This window comes from Tremella mesenterica (genome assembly GCF_000271645.1).
Source record: "Tremella mesenterica DSM 1558 unplaced genomic scaffold TREMEscaffold_1, whole genome shotgun sequence".
NCBI lineage: Eukaryota > Fungi > Basidiomycota > Tremellomycetes > Tremellales > Tremellaceae > Tremella > Tremella mesenterica.
In genome coordinates, this window is record NW_006711225.1 from 5149253 (window position 1) to 5174335 (window position 25083).

The 25083-nt window shown below is 45.0% G+C and overlaps 3 protein-coding genes across 3 annotated transcripts; all 3 read right to left on the reverse strand.

The window, feature by feature from the left end:
* Positions 1 to 155: 155 nt before the first annotated feature.
* TREMEDRAFT_59633 (uncharacterized protein) lies at positions 156 to 7881 on the reverse strand (the record flags this gene model as incomplete). Its single annotated transcript, XM_007001698.1, has 31 exons — positions 156 to 254; positions 304 to 357; positions 574 to 858; positions 1009 to 1167; positions 1224 to 1326; positions 1372 to 1490; positions 1536 to 1676; positions 1721 to 1876; positions 1925 to 2044; positions 2089 to 2203; positions 2251 to 2328; positions 2379 to 2557; positions 2613 to 2727; positions 2771 to 3330; positions 3376 to 3522; positions 3571 to 3651; positions 3696 to 3893; positions 3988 to 4270; positions 4381 to 4486; positions 4533 to 4647; positions 4695 to 4904; positions 4953 to 4981; positions 5221 to 5235; positions 5308 to 5419; positions 5471 to 6069; positions 6107 to 6165; positions 6218 to 6646; positions 6692 to 7027; positions 7230 to 7308; positions 7349 to 7404; positions 7724 to 7881. The coding sequence occupies 31 exons, from the start codon at positions 7879 to 7881 to the stop codon at positions 156 to 158; spliced, it is 5295 nt and encodes a 1764-aa protein (XP_007001760.1).
* Positions 7882 to 8845: 964 nt separating this feature from the next.
* TREMEDRAFT_67376 (uncharacterized protein) lies at positions 8846 to 13911 on the reverse strand (the record flags this gene model as incomplete). The annotated part of the gene is made up of 12 exons (XM_007001891.1): positions 8846 to 9042; positions 9087 to 9115; positions 9368 to 9532; positions 9921 to 10087; positions 10133 to 10244; positions 10300 to 10568; positions 10792 to 11077; positions 11204 to 11371; positions 11612 to 11944; positions 12083 to 12707; positions 12993 to 13325; positions 13347 to 13911. 12 exons carry the CDS (start codon positions 13909 to 13911, stop codon positions 8846 to 8848), a joined length of 3249 nt encoding a protein of 1082 aa, XP_007001953.1.
* A 1079-nt stretch (positions 13912 to 14990) lies between these two features.
* On the reverse strand, positions 14991 to 18134 carry TREMEDRAFT_73076 (uncharacterized protein). The gene is made up of 3 exons (XM_007002150.1): positions 17529 to 18134; positions 16610 to 17141; positions 14991 to 16533 (listed from the first exon to the last, which is right to left on the reverse strand). Exons 2-3 carry the CDS (start codon positions 16878 to 16880, stop codon positions 15338 to 15340), a joined length of 1467 nt encoding a protein of 488 aa, XP_007002212.1. The 5' UTR covers positions 16881 to 17141; positions 17529 to 18134; the 3' UTR covers positions 14991 to 15337.
* Between the last annotated feature and the right edge of the window lie 6949 nt (positions 18135 to 25083).

Here is a 25083-nt window from a genome sequence, read left to right on the forward strand (position 1 = left end):
ATGTGAGTGTTTACAACCTTCTATGTGAAATGTAACATACTCAACAAGCATACATGTCCCTCAGATAATCACGTACACATATACACATATGAATCTAAACTCATCTCTCAACCCACAATCCCAAAAAGATATAGAAAGACAGATCATCGTAAAGATTAAACAGGGGCGAAATTGAGAAGAGCTTGATTTCTAGCAGGATCACCCATCTTGATGATTTTATTCGTAGGGTCACCAAGACTGATACCTGCCATGTCCTATCCCGTCAGTTGGTGCAGACGACCGAGGAAGCAGAAAGTAGCTGACCTGAGGCGTGATGAGTATATATTGCTTTCCGTCTGATTCTTTGGCACCGTCAATCTGACATTAGCTCCGAATCACACGCAGAGTACAACGATTTGCAGCCGCCAAGCACTGATAAATTGACGCTAACAGTTGCTTCAGTCGAGTGAACACGCAATATCATGGCCGCATCAGAGGAATAAGAAGGGATGAGGCAGTGCGGAGAAGGTTGAGGTGGACGGGAAGTGACGGGCAAGTCTTCAAAAAAGGAATAGAGAGAAACCGGTAACCTACCAAATTCTTCGCTGCCGCACCTCGATTGATATGATCCAAGAAAACATCCCACTCATCCAGACATCTCAACGGACTAGCAGCCATTTCCCAGAAAGCTAACAACAACGATACCGTGGTCAAGGAACGTTCACCTCCTGAAAGAGCTTTGGCTTTCTTCCATTGACGTTGTGAAGGTCCAGTTTGACCGGCTTCTTGAGCTCCACTAGAGGCGATCTGATTATCAGGTTGTTTTTCTTCTCGGCCCATTGGCGTCGTTCCCTCTGCGAGTGACACAAGGAATTCTGACTGGTTCATAGGACTACGTATGAGGAGGCATCACAGAGGAAAAGGAGGGGTGAGAAGCAAGGAAGAGGATTGCAGATGAAGAGGGATATGGAATGATTTAACGAGGAGTAGCAGTTAGAGATCAAGAAAGGCCCAGAGGCAGTTACTCACCTCCAAATCAAGCGTCTCCTTGGCATGATCAAAATCTAATCTTCCTTCCAAATCTCTCCTACTGAGATTAAGTAAGAATATACCTTTAGCACGTATAGCCGAATAAGCTCGTATATCATTCCACCACTTTTTCCTATCTTTCAAAGAAGCGTGTAATTCCTACAATATCAATCACCCTTGCCAAAAATCAAGAAAGTCAGAAAGTCAGGACTGACCTTTCTAAGAAGAGTATTATGTTTGATCTGTAACCGTATCTCCGCTAATTTCTTTTCAGAAGCATTGAGAGCAGCCATGATGTTTTCCGTATCTGCCCCATTCCTATACTGTCAAAACGTTTTCAAGACAGTACAGGAGGAGACATACCGTTTCTCAGCTTCTTTGATAGCGGCGCTGATTGCATCCGTCTGCCTCCTTATTTCCGCAGGTGGTTTATCACTGTCCATTCTCGTAGGACAAAATCCAGTCGCTTGGGCTGTCATATTCTACTAATCAGATCGAAGATCAAGAGGAAAGTTGGGAGGATTCACCTCGAGATCATATTGATTCCTCTCAAGTCTTTCTTGAACGACTTTCAACTTTACAGAGTAATCTGTCTCTCTTTTATGTTTGAGAGAGGCAATATGAGCGGCCAACTGGGCTCGTTTTTCTAACATCGTCTGAACCGCGTTCTAGACGTTAGCATGAATGTGATGATATAAGTAATTATGCTGACCTGTCGACGTTGTTGTTCTGGGATAAATTGTTCCAACGCTTCGTCCGCTTGCTCGAATTGTTCTTTCAATTCGGTGAGTTTCTCTTCTAATTGACGTTTCTGACCGAGCATAGCTTCGAGTTGACGTTCCTCAACCTCAATCCTCTGTCGGATTTCCTACGCCTGTCAGACTTATTTGCAGATGAAGGGGGAAGGATGACTGACATCAAGAAGTAATTGATCACCACCGAAATCTGTTGAGGACTTTTCGGCCAATTTATCTTGAGCTTTCTCAATCTCAAGTGCAGAGCTGACCAGACCCTGCCTGGCTTTATCCCACGCACGCTGTTTCATGAACATTACTCAGACTACAGATGTGAGTGACATACCCTTTCATTGGCAATCTCAGATTCGAGATTTCTAACATGATTGGTTAGGTCTCTACGTTTGTCCAAGAGTTTAGTACGATCGTCCGTCAAGACCTGCAATTCTCTTTCACATCGCCTGCATCTCAGCGTTTCTCTTCACCTCCCAAGGAAGATGCGGCTCACGCAATTTCGGAAGCCATATCTCTGGAGAACAAGTCCAAACCGGGCCACTTGCCGAGGGGACCGGAACCGAGCGATGGTCTGATATTGTCAACCCTGTGCCGTCTATCCCGCATACTGTGGACACTCACTGTCCGGAAGTCCTACGACCGGTGCCTCGGAACGAATCAGCAGAGATGACGGTACACGATGGTATAGAATTCAATAGTCGAGGGATGGTGTCTTTGAAATCTTGAACAGATGGTACGACAAAGACTTTCTCGATATTATGTTGAACGATGAGAATGCGTAATACAGCTTCGTTCGTGATCTGGCATCAGTCTCAACTTCTTGTGATTACCATCTAGTATAATCAGCGAGCTCACCGTCAGTTTACTGAGGACTGTGTCGTTGAGACGTCTCAGATCACCTTGAGAGAAGTCGAACATATCTCCCGAATGTTGAATAACAGGAGCTGCACCCCCATAAGGCTTGTACCCTCTACGATTGTCAGTCATATCTGTGACTCTGAAGTCCAACTTACTTGGGTCCACAACGTCGGAGGATCTGGTTCAACGTGTCTTTATCACGAGGATGAGATACGGCGAAACCGCACAACGTAGTTCCCATGATTGAACAGAACGCCCTGCCGTACGCCGGATCGTTCAACTTGACATACTGTCCCAGGGGTCCTACCGGCGGGGAATGTACCCATTTGGCTTTTTTGATCTCGTCCAAAACCATATCGACATGAACCCCATAAGCAGCGAGACTATCGCGGGATTGACTTTGGAGAGATTGTAGGGTTCTCGTCTGTTCATTCCGTACTTTCTCTTTCTCTGTGAATTCGAAATCGAGATCTATAACATCATCTTGAGCAAGCCGAAGGGCAGCGCCCTTGGTCTCGACGTTCTGTCTACGGACTACGTCTTCACGTGAGAGTTTCGATCGTAATGCTTCCAATTTCTCGATACGACTTCGCAACGCAGCGTCCTCTGGGTCGACGCCGTTGGCTTGAGTTTGTCGAGCGTGAATACGAGCTTCGAGGTCTTTCTTCTCTTTGTTAGATTCCGCCAAACTGGCTTCAGTCTCTTTGATCGATTCCTAAGTCCATCAGTATGAGAGATAGTAAGAATTGAGGATACTGACGTCTTCTCCAGCTATATGCCTGCTCGCTTCATTTAGCTTTCTCTGTGCGGTTGCCCGCGCTTCCACGGCACTTTGTCTACCCTTTTCAAAATCTTTTTGAGCAGCAACGAGAGCTTCGACTTGATGGTCTGTTTCTTCATGTTCCGCCTGTTCATTAGAATACCATTGTATATGAATAACGATATCCAGACTGACCGATTTCTCCTCAATCTGTTTTCCCGCTTCGTCGACTCTTTTCTGTGCTGTGACGAGATCATCTTTGGCTTCGGCAAGATGCTTCGTGTCAACACAATTTTGGTCAGGTGGGGAATATCGCTCACCCGCTCCTTCTCAGCTACATACGCCCAAGCCAACTGCCTTTTGAGGGTTGCCTCTTTATCCTTGAGCTCTACGATCTTGCGAGATGCTTGAGCTTTCCTGACCAAGACTTGATGTTTCGCCTCCAGGTCAGGAAGCGCTTCTCGATGTCGGATGATGAGGTTCATAATCCCATTTATGGTTGATTCCAATTGACCATACTGATCAGAGAGCGACTGTAAAGATGTTCCTCTTAGGAAAAACTGACATCACTTGAATTTTCATTGATTAAGCAGGTTTATAACAAACACTTACCTGATACAGACTATGTTCGGTGGCATTTTGTAGAAAACTCCTAGCTTGGTCCTGTGTCAAGATGGTAAGAGGAGAGTCGACGGTGATATTGAAATTGGCAAGTATGGCCGATAACTCATCTCGTCCTTTAGCGATAACTTTGCCATCTTTGGTAGATTTGAATTTGTACTGTCCAGAGCCTCTGACATCGATGGTTCTCTCGATGACGATGGTAGGATTGTAAATTTCAGGTTTATAAGCCTCGATACCTTCGTTGGCCAAGGTGACAGTGATTGTGGCTTTACTAATGTCGTCAGCAACGGCATGTCCATATTTCTCGACAACGCGAACCTCAATTTGTAGCGTGTGAAGGCTGACGTGATGTAAGTTTGACGAGATCAGCCAGATACTCACTCTGCACCTTTTCTTATCAAATCTCTCAATCCTTGACCTCTACCTGTAATGGCGGCTTTTCCACCTAAAGCGACAGCTATAGCAGTCAAGACTGCCGATTTCCCACCTTTCATCAACAACATATCTAATCAATTGAGGAATATATGACTCACTTCCATTATGTCCCACGATGAAATTCATCTTAGGTCCAAGTTTCATGGATAAGTGACGATGACACATAAAGTCGACCACAACGATTTGTTTGATAACCCCCGCTTCGGAAGTTTGCTTTTGTCATCAGCTGATAAGAAAGGGATGAGACGATGATGACTCACTCCGACATATTTCCCTTGTTTTGCACGAACACTTTCGAGAGCATCGATAAGTTCTGTTTCACCATATTCCGGAATGGGTTCATTTTCACTTGCAGAACTACTTGAATCATCGACCAAGTCATCTTCCTCTTCTTCATGGATTGAAGGAGTTTCAGCTGGGGTACGTTGTACGGCTGCACCATCAAGTTTCTCCCTCTTGACTCTTTTGATCTGGAACGTGAGCTTTACCGGGTGAAGAGGTGATATGGGAAAGCTCACGCTAGCTCTTCTGGAGGCATTCTCATCAGCTTCGGAGTCAAGGTCTGATGATAATCTTTTTGACATGGTGCGGGCCATGATGTGACATGAGATAGGAGAGGATGAGTGGAAGAGAGGAAGAGGAGAAAGATGGTGGGTAAGAGTAGGCTAGAGGAGAGGGAAGGAGGGCAGGAGGGTCCAGTGTGCACGTGCCGCCACACGTCGCGTCGCGTCATACATATAATATGAACCTGCTCCTATGTCTGCCCTCAGTTGATAAAGTACTTACCATATTGTACTCGCACTGTAGTATGTAAAAAGCAAACAAGAAAGAGTAAGTCAATGCTGCATAGACCAAGTTACCAATTGGCATAACCCCTACTCAAACTAGTCAAAAGTGGATGAGCCATCCCTTCACTAGGTATCATATGAGCTTGACCTAAATCACCTTTGACAGGGGTGAAGATATAATGCATTCCCATGCCCACCTGTACATCAGCTCGTCATTACCCATCAATCACAGCTGAAAGAAAACTCACAGTGGGATATCCTGTTTCGGAAGTGCTATGAGTGACAGTTTTGCTTCCTGCCGCTTCTCGTACTGCTGCTGAACTGATAGGTTTGTCCGACGAAGAGGAGGATGATTTAGAGCTTGATTCTTTCTCTTTGGATGATGAAGATGAAGAAGAGGAAGGTTTTTCAGAGCTTGACTTGTCTTTTGGAGATGATGAAGATGATGAAGAGGAAGGTTTCCCCCCCGAAGATGAAGGTTTCTCAGAGCTTGATGATTTTTGACCCGAGCTCGAACTCTGTTTTTCCGCTTTAGCCTTTTCTGCTTCTTTCATAGCTTTCATCTTTTCCAATTTCTCTTTCTCCGCTGCTCTTGCGGCGTCATCGGACCCTCCACTAGGTTTGGAAGAAGAGGAAGATGGTTGTGAAGAAGAGGAAGAAGAAGATGATGGTTTAGATGAGGATGATGGTGAAGGTGCGGAGGAAGACGAAGAAGAACTCGATGGAAGGGAAGAAGGATTTGACGTTCGTTGTGCTTCTTGTTGAACAGGATCAGGGACGTTGACTTCTTGAGCTACCATCTGTACACAGAAGAGAACGAGGAGTAGAAATCCGAATTTCTTGTTCACTAGTTCATCAGCATTGTCAGGCAAAGTTGTACTCACAAAAGCTTATTCCTATGATCATTGCTAGATATTTGGTCCTCCATAATTTCTGTTTTTGTCTATATCTGTCAGCTGACCCACGATCCTTACAAGAATGTATCGAAAGCTCACTTATCCTCAATTGCCTTCTTCTTTGCTGCTTCGGCTGCAGCAACAGCCGCAGCTTTCGATCGTCTCTCTTCTTCTTCTTTAACTTTCGCCTTCATAGCCGCTTCTTTCTCTGCTGCAGCAGCTTTGGCTTTAGCTTCCGCTTTTGCTTTTTCCTCTGCTTTCTGTTTATCTTCCAACGTTGGTTTATCCTTTTCTTTTGATTTATCCTTCTCATCTCCTTTCGTTTTATCCTTCTCATCACCTTTAGATTTCTCCTTGTCCGGATCTTTCGATTCTTTCCCTTTATCTTTCTCCCCTTCTTTAGATTTATCCTTCTTATCCTTATCTTCTTCCTGAGCAGGTGCGGCATCTTGAGCTTTAGCCTTTTCTTCTTTCTTCTTTTGCTCTTCAGTCGGACCAGTATCAATTTCAGGTTTATTGAAATGACCCCTTTTCATTAGCTCCATCAACCTCTCTGGTATTCTGAGAGCTTACAAATGTGCTGGCGTACCACTTTCCCACCATAATTCAGTCCCTCTATCCGCTGCTCTACCAAGTGGAAAAGGCCAAGGTAATGCTCTATTGAATTTAGTAGTGAGGAAAGCACTTGGATGAGAACGTAAATCATCCCATGGTGATTCATCTTTCGCAGCTTCTTTTTCTTCTTTTTTCTTTGCTTTTTCTTTTTCTTTAGCTTGAGCTTTGGCTTTGGCTTCAGCTTCTTCTTTCTGTTTCTCACGTTCTTTCTCTTTGTCAGCTTTGGCTTTCGCTTCTTCTTCCGTTTCGTTTGGTGGTTGATTGGCGACGATGTGGTTCCAAACGAATACGAAGCTGTTCATCAGTTCGTCCGTTTATGAACTTATAGTGACGGGGACAAAGATGGGCAGGTTTCATTCCGAGGAAAAGGTGCATCTTCGTCTAAAATATTGATTTCAAGTCTGAGGATTGTCAGGATCGCAGGCCGGGACCTTGCTAGAGGGGAAATGCATGTGAAAGTGGTGGACGGGAGAGAATAGAATAGGAAAAGACCTACAGGAAGAAAGCCACAGCCAAATGAACGTAGGTGACATGTAATCGTGGAACACCAGGTATCAATCCCAACATCGTCCCGGCTACTCGTGAGCTCTTTTCGAAACTCTCGTGAGAACTTACCAAGAGTAAGGAGAATGATAGTGAACCCCCATTGGATTACCATGGGTGCTATGTTTCTGCAATTGTCAATGTATGTCTCGTATCGGGATCGCAATTGTCCCCTGCCATCGGTCCCCTGCCATCGGTCCCCTGCCATCGGTCCCCTTGAGTGTGGTGCATGGAGCTGTCCTGAGAGATATCGGCTATCCGACAAAAAGAAGAGGGGTAGTCTTGATCCCGTGCCCAAATCATAGGCAAGGAAGCCTTCTTGGAGGGGAGGAGAGTAGGTATGAGGATACGAGGAAACGTATCGCCAATATCCACATGCACCTTGTCAGACAACGGACTAGAGATGACGAAAAAAGAGATGGGGAGTGGAGAAAGAATACAACCCACCCAATCTTATTACCATCCGTCACCATACTCGGTGCGAAATTAGCCAACATAAACCCCACCATACCAATGATCAATACCACATAAACCGGCGAGACAGTAGGGAGGAGATCTAATGTCGACGGTGGAGGATAAGGTGAAGGAGGAGGGGGATACCACATTTTGTCGGTGTGATATGTGGGTAGGATGTCAAGAAGTCGATGGAGGATTATTTCAGGGTGCGTTGTTGCGATAAGTGGTTAGTGAATACAAATCTAAATCGACTCGTAGGATACAGGATACCTTGTGTGATTCCACGATCTTGGGCAGGAGGGTTGTCGCCAAGTGATGATATCAGGATGGTGGGATTTCAACACAAGTCGTCAGTGAGTGATATCAGAGATGAAGTATGAGTGAGTCAATGTGTAAAGACAGATTGGAAGGAATAAGTCAGTCCTATCAACAGCTTTGTTCAGAAGGAGAGTGGATCTAATAGATAAACGAGTACGATATAGGTGTGGTTGTGTTCTAAAAGAAGGGTAAATGATGTTGCTATCCGATGGGGAAAAGTCAGGGATGATGGGAGTGGAAGTCGAAGGAAAATAATGGCACGATGTGAGTAAAAAGACAAAGAGCGACTTGAGAGGGACGATGATGATGAATGTGGATCAGGAGAAGTAGGAAAGGGGGAAACGATGATGTGAGGCGAAGTGAGTAAAGATGGGGTTGTCACATTTCAAAACAGTCAAGATGAAAGGATGTCATATCCTTTCCTTTCCTTTCCTGCTTACTGCGTTTCAGCTCGTTTGGTCATTCCTGGTTTTCCGTAATAATACCAAAAGACGATTACAAGGATAGCCGAGGTCAATGATCATCTAAGTAAATGATTGTTACAAGCACGGGCGATATGTATATAGATGAGTGACTTAAATCGGGTTGAGTGAGATAAGCCAACAAACAACGGGCAGAATAAAAGGGGGAAGAGTAAAAGACATGAACAATGAGAAACATGACTGAGAGACATAAATGACACACTTACAGAGTTGAGTTATTTCATGCAATATGCCAAAATGTCAAGATGTCTTACAATGAGAGAGGAAGTCTAAAAAAAAGAAACTATACTTTATTTCGATTTGACATTTATCTTCATTCCGTCCAAACCCTTTCTGGTTGATTTCCAACAGGTAACATTTCTTCTAATCTCGTAGATACCTCTGTACCCCTGAATACCTCGTGTAAGACTTGTCGAACATCATCTACGAAAACAAATTCGATACCGCTTTTGACGGAAGAAGGAACGTTTTCGTCGATATCGCTTTTACACGCCGCGGGTACGATTAGTTCTGACTGGTCAGCTCTTGCCTGCGAATCAACGAAAAGAGCTCACTCTTGATTCCTGCACGATGTGCGGCGAGACTGTCTGTCAGCGAGGGTCAGAAGGGTGAAAGGAGACAACACGGGCGGATGACAATCGGCAGGCGAGGAAGTACCAAGGGAAGAACAGGTGAGTAGGTAGTGGTAAAAAGAGCTGATGAGGCCAAGGACAGCTAGGAGAAGAGGGAATGATCAAACCTTAGGATAGATGAGATACAAGAGAGCTAAAGAAGTATACGACGTATGGGCGGAAAGGGAGAGTGATGAAAAGGAAAAAAAAGGGGAATAACTCACATCTTTTCTTTCAGCCCACCAACAGGAAGGACTTGACCAACAAGAGATATTTCACCAGTCATAGCTACATCCGGATCGACTTTGGTTTTAGTGAACAATGATACGAAAGCTGTCAGAATGGCAGTTCCGGCCGAAGGACCTTCTTTTCCTATTGCACCTTCGGGCCTGAACGTCAGTGGTCATTCTGGACGAGCACATCGTTGTTCTTGATTCACGACATGGCACAGATGACGATAATTGGGTTGACAGGAGATGGGCTCGTCTTGGTTTAGATGAGAACAGCAGCCGTGGAGAGGGTATGGTCTCATCAAAGTTCAAATGAAAACAGTCTTGGAAGGAAGAAACAATCTTATCATGGTTCAAATGAGAACAGTTTAGATTCCAAAGAAAATGATGATCAAGAAAGGAGTTGTGCATAGAGTGGATAGGTAAATTGAGAAGGACAAGAAGGAGAAGAAGAAGGAGGAGGAGGAGGAGGAGGAGGAGGAGGAGGAGGAGGAGGAGGAGGAGGAGGAGGAGGAGGAGGAGGAGGAGGAGGAGGAGATAAACCCACATGTGCAAATGTAAATCCCTATCATTCAAAATCACCTCCGCTTCACTCTTCGTAACACCTAACAAAAAAGCGTTCGACTTGACCCAACTCAAAGCGATCTGAGCGGATTCTCTAATAACTTCACCCAATTTACCTGTCAATTGAAGATTACCCTTCCCAGGCATTGACTATAAGTTAAGTCAGCTTTATCAACCTCGAATATAAAAGCTCACGGTGACTTCAATAGGCATAACAGCTCCAGAACCATTACCTAGATATCCAAGACCTGTAGAGACGCCAGCTGGGGGTGGGGAGGTGTACAGTCTATCTCGATGATATATAGGTCTGAAATTGACGTTAGCTTCTCACAATTTGAAGTATTATGAGATGTAAAACATACGGTCCTACGTAATCTCTCAAGTTTTCAGCAGTTACATTAACGTGGATACCTTCTGGTACTGCGAGAGGTTTCCGAGGAGTGGTGGTTACTTTGATTTCTGGGGCTGGAGTAGTAGTGTCGCTTGGCATTTGTTCTGATAATGGTTTGATGTCGGGTTGTTGGGTATCAACTGTGCTGACTTCAGAATCGGCGAGGGAAAGTGGAGTTGGTTCCGGCAGGGCGGATTCGCCTAGGTCAGAAACAATTTTGAATGCTGCTTTGCGGTAAATCTGAGGTGTCAGCTGTGAAACCGTTGTGCTCGATTGGAGAGTAAATGGGACTGCACGGGCGGCAATCGGTGCAGGTAGAGGAGCAACAGACTAGGGCGGGTTCAACTGAGAAATGCGAAGGTGGTCCTCTTGACAGCCAGAGTCAGTGGGTGAAGGGACACTGTAGATGGCCAGTGATGGGACAATGGGCAAGGACGAAGGATGTCGGGAAGGAAATTCCCACCTTTTCAATATGTTTCTTCAAATTTCTTACCCCACTCTCACGGCAATAATATCTGATCAACGCCTCGATAGCCTCTGGTTCTAAAGAAATATCCACGTCTTTCAATCCTGAAGCTTCTTTCGCCTGTGGGGAGAGGTATCTCTCTGCGATGTTCATCTTCTCCGCACTTACATATCCGCTCACTTCGAGGACTTCCATACGATCGAGTAGAGGGGCGGGAATGGTGTCGAGGACGTTGGCCGTGCAGACGAATAAAACGCGAGACAGATCGACGGGGACGTCCATACTGAGGGTTAGTGAATCCGTACCATATTGAACGAGCCCCGGAACAAGAAAAGGAGAGCTGAAAGAATCTCGACAGTCAGAGAGTCGGGAAATACGGCACAGGATAGGAATGAAAAGGAGGACATACTAATGATCGAGGAATGAAGTATTTTGTTCCGGATCTAACATCTCCAATAAGGCGCTGGAAGGATCACCATTATGTGCTCTACCAATTTTGTCCACTTCGTCGATTAAAATCAACGGGTTTTCCGTTGCTACTTTCTTCAGCGCTTGGATCGGTTTACCTGGCATTGCGCTGAGAAGTTAGCACAAAGCATACATATCACGACAGTGACGGCTGCCAACCATTGTGAGAAAGAGTGACACGAAGGAGGGAAAGAACGTGAGCGGAGAGTGGGAAGGACGATCAGTGAGACCCGGGAGATCGAGACGAGGAGTGTTCGGGCATTTGCAATATTAAGGAATAGTAGCATGAAGAGGATTGGGGAGAGGGAGGAGTGTGGAACATAAGGTAAGAGTGACGAAAATTACATACCCAACATAAGTCCTCCTATGTCCTTTAATCTCAGCCACATCAGTCAAACCTCCAACTGAAAACCTATAAAATTGTCTTCCTAATGCTCTAGCAATACTTTTGCCTATACTAGTTTTCCCAACTCCAGGAGGACCGACCAAACATATTATTTTACCTTGCACCGTACCTCTTAACTTCCCGACCGCTAGGAATTCAAGTATACGATCTTTAACATCTTTCAATCCGTAATGATCTTCATCTAAGACTTTTATAGCGTGAGGGATATCGTAATTTTCTGGAGAGTGGACACCCCATGGGACTTGAGTGAGCCAATCTAGGTAATTTCTGGTGACGCTGGAAGTTAGAATTCGGTCATTTGGAATGAGAAGTAATAGAAGAAGTATTGAGGGCAGAGAGAGGGAAAGTAGAGGAAAAGTAGAGGGAAGAGAGAGGGAAGAGAAGGAGGAAGAAAAAAAAAAAGACCAGACTCACTTAAATTCACTAGCAGCAGGTTCCAAATGCATCAACTTATTAATTTCCTCTTCGAAAACTTTTTTAACACCTTCAGGCATTGCTAAAACATTTGCTTTTTCTTTAAACCTTTCAACTAATTTATCTTTCCCATCACTCTCCATACCTAATTCTTTCTTTATACCTTTCAATTGTTCCATTAAATAATATTCTCTTTGTCTCTTTTGGATTTTACTTTCGACATCTTTTGATATTTTATTTTGTAATTGAGCATTTATCAATTCTTTCTTTAAGATTAATAAAGCTTTTTGAAGTCTATCTTCTACAGAAGTGGATTCCAAAACTGCTTGTAAATCATGTATTTCACCTGTGGATACTGCGGCGGCGAAATCTGCTAATTTATCAGGTTCATCGAAAACGTTTGCGGTCGAATTTGACATTGTGAAAGAAGTTATTTGTTCTCTGAAAATAGGTTGAAGTTGAGCTATATCTTTGAAAACTGAAATGAGTTCAGACATTATAGCTCTGACCATTTGAGAGTCTTTGTGATATGGTTCGACTGTGAAATTTGTAACGTTTGTTAGTGAGATTTGAGGGAGGAGAGGGTGTAGGAAACCGATTTGCGAGAGGGGAGGGGAGGGGTTGTCTTGAGTTGAAGTTAGAGGTTCTGTTGGTCAGCTTATTAAGCTTGTCATGAGAATTCACCAGGGAGATACTCCGGTCAGCCGACTAGAAGGAATGAGACAAGAATATAAGATGGGCAGATGGAAAAAACATCAGAAAATATGGAAGTAGAAGTGTCAGGCTACACGAAAATGACTCAAACAGAGAGAGGAAGTCAAGATGAAGATGATTATAGCTCCAATGGTCCCCAAGGGATACCGTAAATTGAGACGAGGTTTGAGATGAAGACGAAAGAGATATAACTCACCTTCAACTTGATCATCACGATCTCTAGGTGGTGTTCCTAACTCTTCCCTTACTTCTTCAACAGTAGGAATCTCCTTTTCAAAACTAGTTACATCATCTTCCGAATCTTTTCTCCTTTCCAAAACGTTTCCCAACAAGCCTTTCCTCTCCATTTCCTCATTCTCCTCATTCTCCTCATTCCTCACCTCCTTCTCATCTACCACCTCCCCTTCATCTAATCCTTCTAGACCAGCATCATTGACAGAAACGATTTCACCAATCGGTGGTGAAACACTCTTTACCAATCCCTCCAATCTTATCCTTCTATGAGGATATAAAACAGCAGTCAAAGTTTCTTTCTTTTCACCTTCTTCACCTTCTTTCTCTTTTCCTTGTTCACTTCCGAACACACTTGTGATCTGTGCGAAAACACCTACAGGATGTACATCATCAACAGAAGTGATAACGTCCGAATCGGTATTTGAATCTTTGAGTAAAAAAGCACCTATATAAGGTTGACCATGAGCTAATAATTCTCTGATGGCTTTGATGACGGGCGGAGAAGTTATAGTTACCGCTTTGTAGAATCCTGGGAAAAGAGGTCTCCGGGTTATGGGAAGTGCGAGTAATTGAGGGTATATTTCAGGTATGGAAGGTTTCGTTATTTCTTTAGTTGATGATGAGTTTGCCGGAGGGTTATCAGATGAGGAAGATGAAGAAGAGTCGGATGATGAAGTGGAGGGAGAAGAGGAAGAGGAGGAGGAAGGGGATGAGGAAGAAGAGGAAGAACGTTTAGATTCTGTGGCTGTTTCATCGATTTCTTCTTGTTCTTCAGTTTTTGACCTTGTTTTAGGATCTTCACCATCACTAGCTGGGTTTATCCATCTTTTGTCTCGTAGAGTTTTTGAAGAAGAATGTAATGATCGTAACTGTCGGTTCATATCGAATTTTGGAGAAGAATGTAATGATCTAATCTGTCGGTTCACATCGGATTTTGAAGAAGAATGTAATAATCTTGTTTGTCGATTCACATCGAATCGAAGAGATCCATCGTACCCATCCCGTCGAGGAAGACTAGCGGTATGTCTGTCCTGAAGTAAAAACCCAGAAGTGGGTATTTGTATTCGATTATGTCCAGCTACGAAATCCGCTCGAGAGAAGGCAGATGTATGTTCGTCCAGAGGAAGAAGTCCAGGGGTATGTCTATCCAAGAGAGGAAAACCAGAAATATGGGTTCGATTTCGAGAAAGACCAGTTTGAACCCCTGATCGAGGAGAAGCAAAACTATCCAGATTCCGGAAATCGAACCATGATCCTCCCACTGAATACGAACCCGTTGATATGGATGATCGATTCGTACGGCCGGGGGAAGTAATCGAATGAGAGTTAGAAAAAGTAGAGGAATGAGAGTTAGAAGAGGTAGAGGAATGAGAGTTAGAAGAAGGGAACCCAATCGGCGGGATGAGAGAGTGAACTTTAGGTGAGAGAGTTCTGATAGTTGGTCGGAATGGACGTTTGGTATGACGTATCTGGATCATTCTGAATATTTTGACTTTAACTATTGACTAAAAAAAAGAGTGGGAGATGGGAGAAAATGGATGGAGGTGTAAAGTGGACAACATGTACTTGCTTGGTCAAGAGGAGTGGTGGTGAATCGCTGATGCAGCGGCGACCCTCGGTCTCGGGAAATCAGGAAAATGCCACTTGAGCGGTAATACGGCGATATGGGAGAGGGGTGGAGGGGGGTGACTCACCTGTGCGTACGATACATAGCATCTACTTTGGCATACTCGGGCTGCTGTGCAACGATATTGTGAGGCATCCTGCTAGGATACACAAGCACATAGATACAGTAGGGAAATAGGAACTAGAATGGGTAGTGTCATAGTGATTTAAGTGAGCAGAGCGAGATGTTTCATTGCTCGATGCTTGAGGCAAGACAGTCAAGGTGTCAAGAGGAAGAAATGAAAGAGATTAAATTGCTAGTGATACCTCGCATGACGATTCGCAACACAAGTAATCCTACATGGCACCAGTGCATAGGCTAAAGTGGGAAGTTTTACTAGATGTAAAGTAATAATCTGCTCGGCAGTGTGTCGAAATCTTTCTCCATCCACATTCTCTTTCATCTTTCCATCCTCCAACATTTCCTTTCCACAAGTTACTCGTTTTTCTTCCATAAACATACTCTTCCTCGTCATTCACACTCATCCCCATTTGTTCTTCTCAATCATTTAAGTTCAAAATACCTTCACATCATCCAACCATCGTATCTTCTCTCGGATATACAATCATCGTTTGTCAATTGTCCATGGTGATACACATACCTAAGCCTGTCCATATGTCTCAAAGTGAGATCCACCCCACTTAATCAGACCTTCGACGTAAAGAAAGCCTATCTTTCATAGCCCTAGCCCTACGTTCCCTTTCTTCCCTTTCCTCTTCCGCCTCCTTCTCACCATCAAACACTACTACCTCTTCATCCTCACTCTCCTCGTCTGACTCCCTCTCCACGCCATCTTCGATGATGATAGTTTTCGCCGGTGTGCACGTGATACGTGGGATACTCAACGTGGGACTGGCGGTGGAAGATGATCTGAACGATTTGGTCGAGCCTGTCGGAGAGACGGGTGATCCAAGAGATGGAGAACTGACATTTCTAGGTGGAGGAGTGGAAACTGTCAGATTGGCTGGGAAACGCATTTCCGTCGGGGACATGTTCAGAGCTGCTCGTGTGGGAGAAGGATGGGCGAATTTATTGGTGAATAACGTCAAAGGAGGTGGACGGTTCTCCGTAGAAGGTGGAGTGACCGTCAGAGTTGGTTTCGGACTGGTCCTACCTTGAATGGATAAAGGAGGACGGACATTTGCCAGTCTACTGAATGTTCGATCCCTCAAAAATGGTGCGAGACGAGGTTCCTTAGATGGACTAGGAGGAGTGGAAGGTCTTGAATCCGAACTGACGATGGAAATGGAAAGCATTGGGTTGCGCTTTTCTTCCACTGGTGTTTGAAGGATTTCAAGACTTTCGTCCGAGTCTGATCGGACTGCGAAACCCCTAGGTTTGGGAACATTGCCCGGTTGACTATTGCGTCGGAGAGATTCTTCCGATACCCTGGCATGGATCTGAGCGAGGGAAGGAAGTCTACGTCCCGTTCCAGGAAGAGGTACCTTGGGTGTGACAACTTGAGCCTGAGCTCGGAGACGTTCAGATGGCGAGGAAGGTTCAGTGATGATTGTAGCGGAAGGAAGACCGATGTCTGATTTGGTCCTACTATGTTTCACCGAAGTCGCATTACGTTGAGCCTCTGCTGAAAACTCCCGGGCGGAAAGACGTGGGATGAACACGGGTGGGGGACGTGATTGGTCCAAACGGGCAAAAGTGGATTTGATGGGGGAGGGTTCCGCTGAACGTGTTTGTGACGTGTATGATTTGATAGGGTTGAGGGAAAGTTGAGCAAAGGGTTGTTCTGTTGAGATGGAAGCGGCAAGTGGGGAGTTAGGAGGAAGGACAAAGGTGTAATCTGAAGGCGGTTGCTCCGTTTGGGTTTTAAGAGGTGAAACTGAAAAAGATCAGTGAAACGTTCTTTCAAATGATGGGAAAAAAAAACATGAAAGTGTTGGGGAAAGGGGACTCACTTTTATCATGACGTTCTCTAGCTCTTTCAGCTACGTTCCAAAGCTTCATCTTAGAGTTCTTCGCATTCTGCTGGGGTTGCATTGACCACTGAACATGATTCTGATTCTGATGATGGGAAACACGCGTGGTGTTGAACGAGGGAGAATTAGGATCAGATTGTAAAGCGGCTTCGGCGACGGAGAATGCAAGGAGACGAAGAGGTGTAGGATCTGGTGAAGCGGGTATACCGGTCATACCCATTGGGGAAGGGATAAAGAGAGATTGAGCCATATTGTTTTGACTGGGTGGTTTTAAAAGTTCACTGCTGAGTCGTCTGACGGGTGAGGGCGTATCGATGGTTGAACGAGACCAGCTCGAGTAGAGAAACCTGTTCGACAGGCTCTACTTGGTTTCGTCGGAAGAGAAAGATTGAAGAGAGAAAGAAACAAGGGAGATTTAGCTGGAGTGAAGGAAAAGGGTGAAAGAGGTTGGGTAAGAGATCCTTTGATTGAAGGAGAGTAAAGGAGTGTTGAAAAGTAAAGTGTGGAATCGCTGTAAGGATCAGTTGGAGTGTCAAAGTTTAGAGAGATTACGACATCGACTCTATCGATGGTTGGGAATCGGATTATTATGAAAGGTTGTAAGAAGAAGTCAAGAAGCGTTTTGAATTAAAGAGAAAGAGAGGGGTGGGGTGATGGGGGGTTATAGGAAAGAAGAGAGAGAAGAAGAAGAGAGGATGGGGATACGGCGAGTGATAGTAGACTAGAGTTGAAATGGAAAACAGAGTTGATAGTAGTGTGAAACGTATGTAGCAAAGGAAGCAAGGAAGGAGACGCTTGGACCGCGTTCAAGTAGTTTATGTATGATGCGCGATACGCACGAGCCACCGTGACAGCGGGCGTGACAAGCGTGACACAAGACAGAAGACGCGTGACTCACTTTGAAAGAGAGATGACAATCTACCAGAGACGTCTTGTACTTACTTATTGTTGATTCTTGAGTGTTGTGACTTGATACTTGAGTCTTCGTGAGGGGTCGAAGATGGACAATTGTCGAATTATACAAAACGATAGATATCAAGGAAGAACAAAGATGTAAGGATACAATTGATCAAGAACAATGACTAAAAGTGAAAGAAATACGAAATTGAAGGAAAATGACAAAAGACGAAAAAGAAGAATCGTTGGGTCGAAAGATTAATCTTCAAGCTCGTAGATCTTTGTACAGAAGTGAAAAAAAGATGTATCGCGTCGATGTTAGTGTCAATTGAAATTCGCTATCGAATACGGAAGTATCAGAACGAAAGACCAGCCGATAATGGAACAACCGTGAAAATATCGTCTTTACGTCGAATACGTTCTATGAAAGCGATGCGCTATGAGTTGATCGTGAAGAAAACGGACAAGGAAGAAAAAGGGATGAATGAATGTTGATTTGACGAGACAGAGTTGTAAAAGTGTATTATTCGTCCTACCCGAGGATCCGAGTAGAAGAAAAGGGAGGGAATAGGTGGGGATACTTATATATTTGTGGTAAAGAAGGATCTTGATATGAGAGAAACAAGTCTAACAACTGAACGCTCGTGAAAGGAAAATGTTATGGTATCGTTCCTGCACACTTGTCACACCCCTTACACCCTATTGTCATGCAACAAGAGAAAAAGTTCATAACATCAGGTATCAGGGTCTAATTTCAGAACTGTGCCAAGAATATGAACACGGACACGGGTAGTACGAATGTTTCACTCCACAAAAAGGCACGCACAGAGACGCGTCTCTTTTCTTTCATTTTCCCTTTTACCCCAAGTACTCTACTCAAGTTGTATGTTTGTACCAGCACAGCACAATTGAAGGACGAGACGCGTCTTGAAATGGTGCCGTAAGTGGTTAGTCGGTCACTTGATCACTTGCAACTTGACTTGCTCCGGACGTCCACTCCGGGCACCACCCTAGTCTCGTCCGGGCACCACCTGCCACACTCAGGGTATTCAGGCACGTACCATCGGAATTTCAGTAACGCCGACCACGCGACGGACATGAACTCGCCACTGATCGGGGTTTCAATAACGCCGACCTCCACCACAACGACGCGACATGTCTGCTCGCTACCTACCAACCTGTCCTCACCACCACTAATCTCTTTATCGTCATTTTACTGGTAAACTCACGCTCTTTTTCACACACACTGTCTCTACTCGTCTCAAGGATCATTTTGATACTCTTCTCACTCTTTTACGACTACTTTTCACCCACTTCTGGCCCTTCGCCTTCTCAACCTGCGCCCTCCTGACTACCACCCATCAAATTGCTATAACTTCTTACCGAGCAATCGTTGTATTCTCTCGTATTCTCGACGCTGTTCTACTGCTCTCTGCGAGTCTATGAGTACTCTTCTCATCCAAAAATGTAAAAATCTGACTTTTACAGGATCTCGTCATCATCATCACCCTCGCCACCCAACTTCTCTCGGTGAAAGACTTTTTTTGCTCTTCAAAAACACCTCTTCAGCCTTGGTCAATAACTCGACACTGTTCTCCTGTTGTTCCTGAGCTGTGAGTACTTGTTTTATCATCAGAAGTGAAATGCTGACTTCAATAGGCCTCCTCAACATCAAAATCCTCGCCACCACACCAAACTGCTCGAACAAACTTTTTTCCCGCGATAACACATATGCAGCGACACTGATCCCTGGTTCTTCCTGAGCTGTGAGTAGTTGTTTTACCATCAGAAGTGAAATGCTGACTTCAATAGGCCTACTGAACATTAAAATCCTCGCCACCGAACTCCTCTCGAAAAATTCTTTTTCCTGCGATAACACATATTCAGCCTCTATCGATAACTCGACGCTCTTCTCCTGGCCTCTGCGAGTCTGTGAGTACTCTTCTCATCGAAAAATGTAAAAATCTGACTTTTACAGGATCTCGTCATCATCATCATTTTCGCCACCGACATCCTGGCAAAAGAAAATTTAATTCTTCAACAACACCACCCCCGGCGTCGTAATTTGTCGACATGTATTCTGCTGGTCTCGGGCTACGAGTGAGTACCATTTTTACTGCATGAAGTAGTCATTCTGATGAGTTAGATGTCATCACCGATTCTTATCCAATCATCACCACCCTCATCACCAATTCTGGATCGTTTTTCACGGTCCCCTTCTATTAAATTCAGTCCTCATCACTCTCGGTCTCCTTCTATCATACCAGAGACTCAGCAACCTCGTGACCACGACTACGATGATGATGAACTCGATAACCTGCTAGCAAATTTAGAGCTCGATGTTCGCGAACCAATTGGCTTCGATCGTGTGGCTCACCACATCCACCCCCCCTTCGATCTTGAACCTCAACCAACCATGTCAGCAGCTCGACTTCATACCCAACAGGCTGCCATGACCCATACCGTGTGCATTGTCACCTTGCGAAGCAATGAACCTAAAGGCAAGCTCGAACTACAATGTGCTCATGGCGGGGATGGTCGGTCACATCGTTCTGATGACTTTGAAGATGTTAGAAAACGACCTCGTACTACCAAGCAAAACAACTGTCCCTTTTCTATCATATGGCGACGAGAGACGAAGAAGATTGCTCAAGAGGCCAACCGTGAACCCCTCTGGATCCCCTACATCATCGAAAATTCTCACACCCATGAACCTATCCCTCTCCTTCATTACTCTTTTATTCGACAGGCTAGCCGTTCTCCTGAGGTACTTCAGTTCATTAAAACCCTCCTCAACAGTCCTCACACTCTTCGTGGTATCGTTGCTGCCGTCCACCAACATTTCGGTGATAAAGTGTCTCTGACATCTCAAGATATTCAAAATATTCGAACTCGTCATGAGAAATTACTTCGACAAGGGCTTTCAGCAACTGAAGCAGCTGTTCGACGGCTCACCGATAACAACGACCTTTTTAAAGTGTTCACCAACAGTAAAAAAGAACTTTGTGGCCTCGTCTTTACCACTCCGTCAGCCAGAGCCATGACTCATTCGTATCCCACCGTTCTTTTTATGGATTGTACTTATCGAACAAACCGTTATCGTCTACCAATGCTACACATCTCCGGTTTTACTGCTACCAATCAAACCTACACCTCTGCATTCGCATTTTTAAGTCGAGAAGTGACCGAATGGTATTCCCTCGCGATCAAAAGTTACCTCGAACTCATGGGCCCAATCAACAATGATATCAAAGTTATCGTGTGTGATCGCGAGATCGCTTTACATAATGCTCTGTATTTCCACCTCCCTCATGTCCAATTGAACTTTTGCCGCTGGCACCTTCGAGAAAACATCAAGGTGAACTGTCGTAAAAATTTTCAGTCCCTTTATAAAGAGGAATGGGTGGAGAAGTTATCTGAGTTTGGTGATCACTTCATGGTGGATATCTGTAAAGCAAAGTCTGAAGAGTCATTAGATAAAGCTCTGTCTTCAATGCAGACTCGGTGGGGACATGAACAGTTGGATGGTGCGAGGGCTTATGTGAGACAATTGGTGGATGATCATAAGACACACTTCGTCTCTGCTTTCATCGATAAACACACTCATCTTGGTCAAACATCAAACTCTCGACTCGAAGGAAACCATAACGCATTCAAGACACGCCTCAAGAATTCGTATAGCGACTTTTATGGGTTGCTCCGAATTGCTCAGCAGTTTTTCGACGACCAATGTGATACCATAATGAACAAAATGGCTCATGACAGGCTCGTTCAGGACCCCAACCTCGTCTCTATCTTCATCAATGTCAAGAATCGAGTGTCAAACCGGTCACTATTCCTCATGAACAAGCAGTACGATAAAGCAACCTCTGGCAAAATCGATAATGATGACGAGAGCAACATGTATTCGACATCAGTGGGCCTCCCTTCTGCTCGGCACATAAAAGAAGTACTTGAAAATGATGGTACCATTGCTCTCTCTCCTCTCCATCGTCATTGGCGTCTTCTCAACCCCTACACCTGGCCAGACACGATCAAACAGGCCACTGCGAAAGTCAGTGGAGATATTAGTGGGGTTCATCCACTGCTAGGGCCTGAGTGGGATGTGGATAACGATACGAATCGAATTCGAGACCCCCACCTGCGAAGAAACAAGCTTGCTTTATCCAGGAAGAACAATCAGAATCCCCCTGTCCCCTCTATCACTCAGATCGACTTAACGAAGGATAATGACGATGATGACGACCTGTTACCTGTCGAAAACCCCTTCTTTTCACCTCCTTCTCCTACTCTTCCTCCTTCGCCTAAAAGAGGCGTAAAATCGAACCCCTCACAAATGTCTAATGATGTCTCTCACACCGGCCGTCTCCACACTCAGTCAGAGAAATTCATTGGTATCAAGAAAAAGGCGAATCGTCCCTGTCCCCTGTGTGGTTCAAGAAGTCATGGTCCTAAGAAGTGTAAAAGGGCTAATGAACATCGAGAGAGGGATCCTGAGGCCTATGATCGCGAGGTAAAGGCGTATGATGCTGGAGAAACGACCTGGACAGAGGGATCGGTAATGGGGACTAATGCTGCTCTTGAGAAGAAGATCTCGAGTCTTCAGGAGATGGTTTCCGGCCTGGCTAAGAGTATTGAGGACAGAGATAAAAGGGAGAAGGAAAATCGGCCTGTAGTAGTGAGGACAGAGGACAGGATGGCGAGGACAGGAGAAATGATCACTAGGACAGGTTATTCGGTGGGTTTCTCATATGATAATGACATTTCTCCTTCCCTCCTTCTCCCCCTCTCTGTCCTGCAGTCATTCCTGGCTATATTGCTCTGTCTCTGACTATATTGCTCTGTCTCTCTCTATAATGGCCTCACGATCTCGAAAATTTTCACTCTTCTCTTAGTCTCTTACTTCTAAAAGTTTCCTGCAAGCTGATTGGTCCAGGAGACACCAGGAAACGGCCAATATCCACCGAATGTGAGTCTCTAATACTGCATTTTCGGCTGTATCCGATGGGGGGTCTCTAATGAACAGGTACCCCCATTTTTCGACATTTATCCTCCTGAGGAGAGGTACCTACCACCCCCCCCTCTTCCACCTACTCTCCCTCCTCTATCCTCTCAATATTGGCCTCCCTATCCCTCCCAGGGCTCTTCTAGACATCCCTATGGCTCATATTATCCTCCTGGACATTGATAGATAGGAGAATGCATGGACAATGACCGGAAATGACATGGTATAGCTAATATTGACATTGACGATGTAAGAGAAGAGTGAGCAGAGCTCGCGGCGTTATTGAAACCCCGATCAGTGGCGAGTTCATGTCCGTCGCGTGGTCGGCGTTACTGAAATTCCGATGGTACGTGCCTGAATACCCTGAGTGTGGCAGGTGGTGCCCGGACGAGACTAGGGTGGTGCCCGGAGTGGACGTCTTGCTCCGACATCCCCTTGCCTTCACTCGTTCTACGGATCTACGGATCTACTGATTGCACTCGACATGTCTTGCTTACATACTACCATTTCCCACTCGGTTTGTACGCTGAGCGCACAGGACGAACTTCCTCAATGCGCTGTGAAACGTGAACATATCTACTCGCATTAGTGCAGATTGAGCCTTCAGCCCGCTTTACGCTTTATTGTTGACTAGCTAGCTGCACTCTGTCATCATAAACTTCATCTCGAATGCCCTCAACCTGGCCAAGTGTCGCTAGCGAGAAGACATCCGAAACATGCATCAAACGCGGACGGTTTCGGCAACTGAATGGTATCCCTGAAAGGTAGTATTACGTAAGGCGTGTGATCCGTTCCAAAGGGGGGTGCCTGCACGCCTGCGGTCCCGTGATCCGACTTTGAAGAGATCGCCTCCCACCCTGCTGTCCTTCTCCAAACCTACCTCACACTTTTTACTCTGACATGGACATGCTGATGTGGGTGGGAGTAACAAATAAAGCACTGGCCAAGAGAGGAAAGGGGTCAAGGTTTGGAGGGTTTTCTACGAGGAGTCGTGTGAGGAATGTGCGGGGTGGCAAAAGGCAAAAGTCGCTCGATCACCTTTGATGAGGCATTTTCGCATTTCCGCACTTTGGTACTCCGCTCTGACAGCTCATATAAGTCTTCCATCAGTCACTATTTGCTTATACATCACTTCACTATCTTACCACTACAGATACTTTACTCGCCATATATGTGAATTACACTACGACTCTGATACCACTCATCAAACTCGACTCTTTGACGGACGATCCGAAGATCCAACTATCCGACTGTCCAAAGATTTAACTAATCACCGAACTACTCTGCCACTGTGCACCAAGGGGGTGCGAGACTCAACAAGCAGTTCACCAAGTCATCAAGAATACATCACGATAGGAGGCGATCCTCATCATGTCACTCCCTCTCCATAATACCAGTCACTCCCTGTTAATACCCAATATGCACTGTCCATCCTGCGTCGAACATATCACATCCCTCCTTTCCACTTTAACTTACGTCAGAGATATCTCAGTATCGCTTTTATTACAAACGGTCACCTTTCGAATAGTGGTCAGTGAGAATAGTGTCAAAAACAATAAAACGGAGATTGATTTGGTCAAGGATGTAGCGATGGTTTTGTATAGAGAAGGAGGGTTTGAAGTTGATTCGACTGATTTTGGAATAGTTCTTTCTCTTTCTTCGTCAAGAAAGAAGGATAGAGTGGTCAATGGCGAGACAAGATCAGAAGGGAAGGGTAAGAAAGGATGGATAAGTGGAAATCCATGGAGTGGGTGGAACGCGTTGATGGGTTGGAAAGGGACGAAAAAAGGGATGAGTGAAGAGGAAAGAAGGAAATTACATTTAGAACATTGTTCTGTTTGTCGATATTCCTCAAGTGAGTCTAGTCTTTTAGACTCTTTACGATATTTGTCTAAACTCTTTTCTTGAAAAATGAAGCTTTATCGTGTCATTGTAACATTGTATCATCGTACCCTCCCCATATTAGAAAGACTCGTCGTCACCGGAATACCCAAATATCTCACAGTGATTCTCTTACCATCTTCAAATCCTCGACTACATCGTGGCCTTAATTGCCCCAGGAAATGCATCTTCTGACCAAACAGACTCTCATGGTACCCCACAAGCTTCCCCGTCTCGAGACGAAACGACCACAACGACACTCATGATAGAAGGAATGACATGTTCTTCATGTTCCTCAACCATCACTCGTACTCTACAATCTACACCAGGGGTGATTTCCGTCCAAAGTGATCTATTGTCGAATATAGGGCAGGTGGTACATACTTCTCAAATATCGCCAGAAGATATATGTGAGTTGGTGGAGGATCTGGGTTATGGTTCGGAAGTTGTTTGTTCAGTCGTTTCCCCTGAATCTACCACATTAACAGACACTCGCTCTTCCCCGGTGGAGATGAGGAAATCCTCAAACGACCCTTATTCTCTGTCAAGACTTACCAAACCGACAGACAACCCTTCGCCGTTGGAAATCATCAATCCAGGGAACAATCTTCAACATGGGACACCACAACGTCATGAACGAACTCAACCTCAATTATCTTCTCGTGGGTCA